The sequence below is a fragment of the Anguilla anguilla genome, chromosome 14, assembly GCF_013347855.1.
Source record: "Anguilla anguilla isolate fAngAng1 chromosome 14, fAngAng1.pri, whole genome shotgun sequence".
Classification (NCBI taxonomy): domain Eukaryota; kingdom Metazoa; phylum Chordata; class Actinopteri; order Anguilliformes; family Anguillidae; genus Anguilla; species Anguilla anguilla.
The window spans coordinates 34,915,023-34,925,465 of NC_049214.1; the positions used below are offsets into that span (position 1 = coordinate 34,915,023).

At 42.4% G+C, this 10,443-nt stretch overlaps 1 protein-coding gene across 1 annotated transcript; it reads right to left on the bottom strand.

Moving 5' to 3' along the window:
* Positions 1–827: 827 nt before the first annotated feature.
* On the bottom strand, positions 828–7,750 carry spp1 (secreted phosphoprotein 1). The gene is made up of 8 exons (XM_035390317.1): positions 7,663–7,750; positions 5,864–5,931; positions 5,352–5,393; positions 4,198–4,260; positions 3,635–3,685; positions 3,437–3,466; positions 2,473–2,832; positions 828–1,488 (listed from the first exon to the last, which is right to left on the bottom strand). The coding sequence occupies exons 2-8, from the start codon at positions 5,915–5,917 to the stop codon at positions 1,159–1,161; spliced, it is 930 nt and encodes a 309-aa protein (XP_035246208.1). The 5' UTR covers positions 5,918–5,931; positions 7,663–7,750; the 3' UTR covers positions 828–1,158.
* Between the last annotated feature and the right edge of the window lie 2,693 nt (positions 7,751–10,443).

Sequence of the window (10,443 nt, forward strand, 5' to 3'; positions counted from 1 at the left end):
GTGTGTGAAAATTCCAGTAGATCAGCAGTTTCTGAAATACTCAAACCAGCCCGTCTGGCACCAACAACCATGCCACGTTCAAAGTCACTTAAATAACCTTTCTTCCCCATTCTGATGCTTGGTTTGAACTTCAGCAGATCGTGTTGACCATATCTACATGCCTAAATGCATTGAGTTGCTGTCACTTGATTGGCTGATTAGATATTTGCGTTAACAGGTGCAGTTTGCAGTTGAACAGGTGTACCTAATGAAGTGACCGGTGAGTGTATATTTATGGTGACACCGCCTTCACTTCAAACTTTAGTGCACTTTATTAAAAATGGAAGGAAGGGCTATGGCACCTTGCAATTATTTCGCGGAATAATAAATTCTCAAAGGGACAGCAGGTATTGGAGCTATTAATAATGCATTTCAGTGGAAGATTAGTAATTGATACAGACACTGAGTGTGTAATTTGATTACAAGTATGGAATTTAACAATTTGTTTACTTGAATTGTGTAATCAGTAAATCAACACACATTTTTAACAATAATTAATAATATTGCTATTATTATAAACACAGAACCTTTTGTATTGTAAGGGTTATGTAAGCAGCATTTTTGTTTTTACCATGTTGATAAACTAAACTTTTTATATATTGGTGTTGTGCTGTTGCTGTGTGAGGGTGTGTGTGTGTTGTACTAATGTGAATAAATGAAACCTTCTCATGACTAATGCAGTAGTAACATAGCTATTGCTGTTGATGCATTTTCAACAGACAGTTGCAGTTGAAGGGATTTGTCTCGCAATTGTTTAAAAGATCAAATAAGACAAGACCCTCATAAAACACCTTTCAACAAAATAACCTCATAGTGTAATTTATTGTGCAAAGAACAAAGTAAAATACAAAAGAATTATGGATTATTACATGTTAGAGGCTGGAAACGGTAACGCTCTTTACATCTATTTGCAGTAACAGGGCACAAAGAGCCTGTTCCCCGCGTTTTCAGTTCGTCCTGGTTCCTGCCCGCTGGCGGCGGCAATGGCGGTGGCGGAAACGCCGGCCCCGGTTTCGCCTCGCGCCCCTCTGAGAGAGTTCGCATTCTTCACTGTCGACAGCATCTTTGTGGGAGGGGCAGGTGGGGAGGGGGGCGGGGGTTCCGCGATTCGTGGGCATTTTACTTGGCGGTAATGACGACGGGCGCCTCGTCTTCGTCCCTCTCCTGGCTCTCGATGCTCTCTAAGGAGTCGATGTCGATGTCGGACTCCTCCTCTTCCTCCTCCTCCTCGCTGATGCTGACGCTAGTGCTCTCCGCCGTGCTGGCGCTCTCCTCCTCCTCCTCCTCCTCCTCCGTCCCCACGCTTTCGGCGGTGGTGGCCTCGGGTTCAGGCTCTGCCTGCCCCTGGGTCGGCCCCTCCGCCGTCCCGCCAACAGTGTCCAGGCCCTGGCTCTCCTCCTCGGGGGTGCTGGTGCCCTCCTCCAGGAACTCGTCATGTGCCTGCAGGGCCTGGTTTCAGGAAGGGGAAGGGGAAGGGGAAGGGGGCGGAGTCACAGTGAACATGAATCTGTTATGCTCTGTTCAGTATATGAGGTGGGAATGTCCTTTAGAGCTACGTATTGCTAAGCATTGCTAATACATTTTTTCTTATTGATATTCATCTTTGACAATGGTCTGCCTGTAAAAAAGTTAAATATTGTGTCTGAAATTGGTGATGATCATTTTCGGTTTTATATTAAATTAAGCCTTCAAATGAGACATTTCTCGAAACGCTGCCACACATTTAAAAGCTTTCATTTTCACCAAGATGAAAACTAATATAACTGCGGATAGCAAAGATATCTATCATTCTGTCTGTCTAAGGCCAAGAGTGGATTTGAGGTTTTCACATTCATAAATGGGACCTACAAAATATTGTTCAGGTTGCGTTCTATCAGTAGAACATGGGGACACAAAGGTGGAAGTTTCATGGAGGAAGTATTCTGTAATTGTCTTGTGTGTAGAACAGCTTGCCAGGTAGGTCATATAGTACAGCCACAGACCCTTGGGGTGTTCATTTCCAGGCTTGATGCAGTGATGTAGTTCTATCTGTCTGTCTGCCTGCCTGCCTGCCTGTCTGTCTGTCTGTCTGTCTGCCTGTCTGTCTGTCTGTCTGTCTGTCTGCCTGCCTGCCTGTCTGCCTGCCTGCCTGCCTGTCTGTCTGTCTGTCTGTCTGTCTGTCTGCCTGCCTGTCTGTCTGTCTTTCTGTCTGCCTGCCTGCCTGCCTGTCTGCCTGTCTGTCTCTCTGCCTGCCTGCCTGTCTGTCTGTCTGTCTGTCTGCCTGCCTGTCTGTCTGTCTTTCTGTCGGCCTGCCTGTCTGCCTGTCTGCCTGTCTGTCTCTCTGCCTGCCTGCCTGTCTCTCTGTCTGTCTGCCTGTCTCTCTGTCTGTCTATCTATCTTCAATGTGCACTGGTACCTAAAAATGATTGACTGAATGTGGAGAAATGTGATCACCTTGTGTACTCTCAGATTCTTCTCGATGTCGTTCCCACCCTTGCTGCCGTAGACAGATGCCTTCTTGCTCACCAGGCCCAAGCTCTCCACGGCCTTGTCCACGTCGTAATACTTGTACGGAGAGGAGCCCTTATCGTTTTTTTTGCTCTTCATGTAGACGATGGACTTCTTGTAGTCACTGGGGTAGCCCAGGTTGTCCCCTCGGCCACTGTCGGTGACGGGTGGCAGAGTGGTTTCGAAAGGGATGGGTGGCTCAGTGGGTGGCTCTGTGGGTGGCTCTGTGGGTGGCTCAGTGGGTGGCTCTGTGGTTGGCTCAGTGATTGGCTCCTCGGACTCCTCTGTCTCTTCAGAGTCTGTGTCCTGTTATAAAAACCACACGGATCTTCAGCACGGACCTTCAGTCTAATTAGAGCACGGACTCATAAGTCCTGATAATTCATCTTTGTCCCCTGTAAGGGACATGAGTCTGTGGACTTCATCTCAAGAACAATATATTCCACTATGCTGAAACTTACACTGAAATGCTGAAAGTGACACTCAATAAAAATTAAATAAATTATATTTTTGAAAGTGTTTTCACTGCAACATTTTGTTATCCAAGACTCTTGTATTAAGTGGTCTCAGGAGGTTATGAACAAAATGGGAATGAAGGTCATAGAAATCCTTATAATTTTGAAGGTGTAATGAAAATAAATAAAAAATAAAAAAATCTAATTGAATACTTATATTAGTAACCTTTTTTAAATAGTATGCTCTTACAGCTATAATTCTTTCTGTATTAACCAATAATCAAACCAGTGGCAAACAGAATCTCAATAAAACATTACGTTTTTTTCAGTATTCTGAATTCTTCACTGATGATGCTCCACACACACTTGCACATGCACATGCACACACACACACACACACACACATATCAGGCGTTGGGACTTCACAAGGTTTGGTAACCAGATCTGTTACTCACATTCTCATCTTCTGATGCAGTGTATGACAGCTGAAACAAAGAAATTAGATATTTTAAATTAACAACCTGCTGTTGTGTCAACTTTTACGCTAATGCAATGCTTCTACTTGCGCCCTTGGTACATATATTATTATATATTTTTAAAATTTCTGCATTTAATCAAGTGAGAAGGAAGAGGATGAGGAGGAGACCTCTCACCTGTGCTTCATCTGAGCTGTCGGAGCTATCGTCTGACTCTGCCGTCATAGTCTGGAATGCAATTACAACACATGGTCAAGGTTTATCATTCTACATTCTATATTCTGATCAAGGATGAAAATTGCCAGATAAATAATCTGATAAATTCAATAATCTGAACCAATAATGATAATCAGATACCAAATAAACCAAACGTTAAGTGAAATATTTTAACCTGACTTCTTGCTAACTCCACTAATGGAATTCTAGATTTTGTCAGAATGATGTAAAGGTACCATTATTTCTAAAAAAAAAAAGGAAATCTCAAAAACTTTCTTTTTTCCATTTATCAACATAAAATTATGGTTTGGGGTTATGAATGAACTTGACCATTATGGATTAGATGTTGAGATCAGAAACATTGACAGCATCTGCAGCTGATATATATATAACTGTATGTATATATGTATATATTTTCTTGCCACTGATAATAAGCTGGTTTCTATGAATCATTCTGATTAAATCTGTTGATGTTTGAGCATGTTTACAGTGTGTGCACAGAGAGATGAAGGTGTGCCTCTTACCTGTGCAGGTGCAGTTTTACGAAGCACGGGGGCTACTTTCAGCTGCAGACGAAGAGTCCTCACCTGTATTAGGACACAACACACTTTAAGCACATTCATCTGTGTGTAGGACACAACATACTTCAAGCACATTCACCTGTGTGTAGGACACAACACACTTTAAGCACCTTCACCTGTGTGTAAGACACAAGACTCTTTTAGCACATTCACCTGTGTGTAGGACACAACACACTTTAAGCACCTTCACCTGTGTGTAGGACACAACACACTTATAGCACATTCACCTGTGTGTAGAACACAACACACTTTAAGCACCTTCACCTGTGTGTAGGACACAAGACTCTTTTAGCACATTCACCTGTGTGTAGAACACAACACTATTTAAGCACATTCACCTGTGTGTAGGACACAACACTCTTTTAGCACATTCACCTGTGTGTAGGACACAACACACTTTAAGCACCTTCACCTGTGTGTAGAACACAACACTCTTTAAGCACATTCACCTGTGTGTTGAACACAACACACTTTAACACATTCACCTGTGTGTAGAACACAAGACTCTTTTAGCACATTCACCTGTGTGTAGAACACAACACTCTTTAAGCACATTCACCTGTGTGTTGAACACAACACTCTTTAAGCACATTCACCTGTGTGTAGGACACAACATACTTTAAGCACCTTCACCTGTGTGTAGAACACAACACTCTTTTAGCACATTGACCAGTGTGAGCACATGTTGCAGGGTGTTCGTACCACTTGTAAACAAATCTCATACTGTGCTTCCTGTACTAAAAGAAAGATGGCCATTCAAATCCTTAGCTGAGTTTCGGAAAATGCTTTTGACAAGCCACATTTTCAGCTCAGCTAAGTATTTTAATAGCCAACACTTGGAAACAAATCTGATACAGTGCTTATTGTACCTAAAGAAAGGTAGATAAACTTTCTTAAAATCGCTTCTGAGAAAAATATTCTGAGAACATTTCTTTTGGAAGAAAGATTAGTTTGTTGGACGAAGAAACAAACCACGTGTATTCTCCTGTCTTTTTGTTTTGTTACCTTGGTAACCTGACATACTGAGGAGGCCTGGGAAATCTGGCAGTAATTTTTAACCACAGAGCAAACAGGAAGGCCTAAAAATGAGAACTCACCACTTCCTCTGAGCTGTCTGAGCTACTGGCCGATCGTTTTACCTGCAAGAGGAAAACCCCGTCACTTTTTCATTAAGACATTATATGAGATCAGAAGGGATACGGTGAGATAAAATAAGATTAGCTAAATCCCCCAGGGGAATTGGGATGCGGACATTAGCCTTCACAGACATCTCGGCTCACAGTTCTCAGATTTATAAAACGAGAAAAAATAAAAAATAAATTCAGACAGCTTCCATGCAAAGTCAACAACCCTGGAGTCAAAACCATACATGTTAATCATATTGCATTATGTCTCCGTGAGGTTGGTGAGCGGGGTGAAGTATTGCAATGAGTTGTGTTGGCCACGGTATAAAGCCACTAGCACATTGTTCACCTTCTCAAGCAAATGGACCTTCAAGTAAATCCCATTTCCAATTTATAACATTCAAGTAATACTTTGGTGTTTGTGAATAAACCACAGGTTTGTTGATCGTGTCACTTTGCAGGCTAATCATTTTCTTTGTACTCACCGGATGACAGTAGACTGTGGCAAGAAGGACGAGGAACACTATCACAGTTTTCATTGTCTATTATTTACCTAAAAAAAGAGAGGAACGGGGAGAATACTGTTATCTTTGTTGCCTACTGGAAACGTCCAACTTCCTGTTGAGTGGACCTTGTTTTAACAGGGAGACAGATAGCTCAAAGTGGCAAATCCATAATAACTATGGACCTTCAAATGACCTTCAAATGAAGTCTGATTGTGCTCAAATGAGAACACTCCATCGCCGGTCACGATTATTTTAATGAGTTCTGAAAAACCTCATTCCTTCTATGAAAATTTCTTTGGGACATCGTTCCGAGGCAGATTAAAATTAGTGTTTTTACATAATGGAAAATTTGGAAGCAACGTCAAGTCTGCAGTGCACTGGAAATTCATAATAGAGGAACCAGGTTCCACTCATTGGTTCACATGGCTGCCCATGGAAATGCATGTTTCATAGCAATGGAGAGAGAAATTTTCTTTTGCGCATCACCTCATAATGGTCTAATCAATAAAAGCTTTAATTAAACCAGGGGAAACCCACACACTGGTGTTTTTCCTCTCTGAGCAGAAGGCACTGCAATCGGAGCCAAAGGAACGAGGCTAGAATGTCCATATCCTTGGCAGGGAAAGACATGGTTTTACTGCTAAATGCAACCAGCTTTCTCTGTTCATATCCCGGTTGTTTTCTTTGTAAAACCTAACTGTGTAACACTAAGTATAAGCTCAGCTATATGTACTTATCTCTGCCTATAATGATCTCTTCAAGAGTATAATTCGCACAGTTAAATATGGATTCTCGCAAACCGCAGACATTAAGGAATCAAACATAAAAGTTGCGCACTTTATTTTAGCTTCAAGGCCGGCTTCTCATTAGAGCCGTTGAAAGGGATGGTGTGCTCTCAAATTTGCCGAAAAATCCCTAAAAAACACAGGGTGTAGTGTGAAAGGAAAAAAAAAAAAAACACTTTCACCAGAAACAGTTCTGTGAAAGCTGGGCTTTAAAAACACGAATGTGTCAACAAGTCAGTTTGCTGTTGCTATTATTATTGTTATTTGTTTGCTGTAGACTGTAATTTAGAGGTTTTGATCTTGAATATAAGAGGTGGGGAGTGATTGACAAATTTGCTGAGTTTTATAGACAGGCGTCCACAGCTTCCTCTTCCCCCCCAATGTCACGCTGAGCGTTCTCGTTCCACGCCAAAAAAAAGGCAGGGGGCTGACTGTGACACAGACAATATGTGTCACAAGCAGACACTACCTAAAACATATATGGTCTTCATTTCACAGCTGAAAAAATAATCATAATGACATGTGGGACCAGGAGCCATACAGTTTACACAGCGTGTGTGTGTGTGTCTATGTGTGTAGAACCCGTACACTAACTTTCATCATTGATATGAAAGTCTTGCGTACTATTCACACACACACACACACACACACTCACAGAGCATCGAACACAGGATTTCCAGCAAATATTAGTCTTATTTTAAAAGATGTCATCTCTCTAGGGCCAGAGTAAAGTTGTCAGTTATCAAATTACCCTATTAAAATATATGCCCTGTTCATACAGTATGCAGATAAATACTGACGCAAATGTCAAATCAAATTAAAATTAGCCAGTAAAGCTTATATTTTTGATAAAATAAACCGCATCTGCACTAAAGTAACAGGTGCGCTGCACTCCAGTGCAGGGATCTTCCTTTTCACATAATTCATTTTCGCAAGAGTGCGCAGAAATGCATTTCTTTCCTGAAAAGATGAAAAAAAAAGCCAATACTTTACCCCAAGGCCTCGTGGGTAAGAATGAAATAGGAGTGCGCTGGGCTGCTGGGTATGCTCTCCTGAGGGGCCGGATGAAGGGTTGCCGTGGTTGTTACGATCCTGACGAAAAAACCCACGGGGCAGCCTTTTAAACCCTGCTGCGTGTGGGAGCAGCCAATGGGAGCGCGGGCTGCAGGGATGTCATGAGGTTTACCACCGCTGTCCCGCCTCCCCTCTCCCACTCTTCCTGTGGTTAGTGTGGCCAAGTCAATGCTAACATTTACCAATTGGTACTACATGTAAAAAAGAAACCTAAAAACCGTTGGATATGCTTTTCTTGCTGCAGGAGGACTTTTGCACGGGAAGGTGACCCGTACAGTAACCTGAGCGCTACTCAGATTAGCATCATCTTTGCCCAAAGTCATCCTACAACCTACATCTTTGAAAACAATAGGTGGGATGAATAAATAATTTTAATAACAGTGGGCACCACTTCCTGTCTGTAATTTTGTGCACTGCTTGCAAAGAATGCAAAGTGGATCCCAGTTGCCCTTTTAGTGCCACTCACAGCCAAGAGGACAATCAGGATGGTTGTGTACATGCTCATGGCATATGTGTACAGGTTAAGGCATGTTGCGCCATAGTGCTACGTCCAAGGTCACAAACCTATGACCATCTGGTAATGAAGCCAGTATCCTCACCGTTACTCAAGGTCAAATGCGACACTCGTCTGGATGAAGCACACTGATATTGCGGGGAAAGCATCAAACTTTCAAGTCACGCATGAATCGAGTGAGATATTCCGAACTTGAGGCTCAAGGAATTAATCATCCCTAGCACATCAGCACATTGGTGTATCGATCTAGGGTATAGAAGCATTAACCCAGTTATACACAGATCTAAAGTCGCGAAGAAAGCATTACTGTCATGATTTATTTCTTCTCAAAATACTTTTTTAGTTTTGAGTTTGAGAAAACTTACCAACAATTAAATAGTCTGGGTATGTTTGTAGGTCACTACGTTTAACAATTAACACCTTTATTTAAAAGCAAAATAATTTTCTTTCTCAATATTGTAGTGTAGCGTAATGGCATAATTTTAATTTTTATGTTCTTTTCATAGCTTCATTGGATTTATCTTGCAGTACACCATTATATGTTGAAAGCTTTTTAGACTCTAATTAAATTATTTCAGCTGACGTAATCAGTGGAGCATAGTATTACATTCTGTAAATAAAAGCATATATTATGACGAATATCTTGTGCCTTTTTAATACCAAGATAACACGTGACACTGAATCAGGTGACAAAGAAGGAAACAAAAAATAAATATTTCCAAGCCAAAAAAGGTCTACTGTATGGCGTATGCATTGCGGTTCTTTTGCATTAGATGCTGTGAAAGAGGAAGGAAAAAGTGTGTTTTTCTCTTGGGCCATGTCACAACAGAGCAGTCTGGAGCTTCTGTCTGGAAATGGCGAAGTTTTCTCCTGCTGCTAAACCACCAGCTGCTTCCGAGGAGATTAGCGCAAAGATGCTCTGTAATACCACCACAGCGCCCAGGGTTAAACCCAGCAACCCCCGCTTTCAGTCACAATGAAACTGTACAGAACACTGAGAAGAAAATGACACCTCTTCTTTATGAAAGGAATGCGATTTAGGAAGATGATTTAGGACGTCTCTCTCGTGGCTTGCGAGATTAAAACATGTACTTCGCCTCCCTGTTGAACATACTCTAATAACAGGGCGTGTATTCAAACTCACACCAACTATCCTGAATAACAACATTAAACAATCCACACTATATAACCAAAAGTATCTGGACACCCCTTGGTCTAGGGCTGTTTTTCATGGTTTGGGCTATGCCCCTTAGTTCAAGTGAAGGCACTCTTAATGCTACTGCATATTACATTACATTACATTACATTACAGGCATTTGGCAGACGCTCTTATCCAGAGCGACGTACAACAAAGTGTATAACCATAACCAGGAACAAGTATGACGAAACCCCTAGAGAGAAGTACCGGTCCAAGTACAGGGAACAACCGCATAGTTCAACTTGGACCCTGGTGGTTAAACTGATTAACACTAACAACGAGAACGGCAACAACGCAATCTATGGAAAAATAAAAATAAATAAAAATACAAGTAGTCGTTAAGACTGGCGCATCAACTAAGTCACCTATTAAACAGCTGCCTAGTTACACCCCTAAGTTTAGTCATTTACAGGGGGGGAAGGGAGGGATGGGGAGAGGTGCAGCCTGAAGAGGTGGGTCTTCAGTCGTCGTTTGAAATTGTTCACAGTCTCAGCTGTTCTGACCTCCACAGGGAGGTCATTCCACCATCGTGGGGCCAGAACAGACAGGAGACGTGTTCTGGAAGTGCAGGTGCGAAGAGGGGGAGGTGCTAGGCGTCCTGAGGTAGCAGAACGGAGGGATCTGGCTGGCATGTAGGGTTTGAAAATCTTGTGAAGGTATGCTGGGGCTGATCCCTTGACTGCCTGGTATGCTAGAACCAATGTTTTGAATTTGATGCGAGCTATAACAGGCAGCCAGTGGAGGGTAGTGAGCAGGGGAGTTACGTGGGAGTGTCTGGGGAGGTTGAAGACCAGACGAGCCGCAGCATTCTGGATGAGCTGCAGGGGTCTGGTGGCAGATGCCGGTAGTCCAGCCAGAAGAGAGTTGCAGTAGTCCAGGCGGGATAGAACCATTGCTTGGACCAGGAGCTGGGTTGAGTAGGTGGTGAGAAAGGGGCGTATAATCACATTCTAGACAATTCTGTGCTTCCCCAACAATTTGGGAAAGG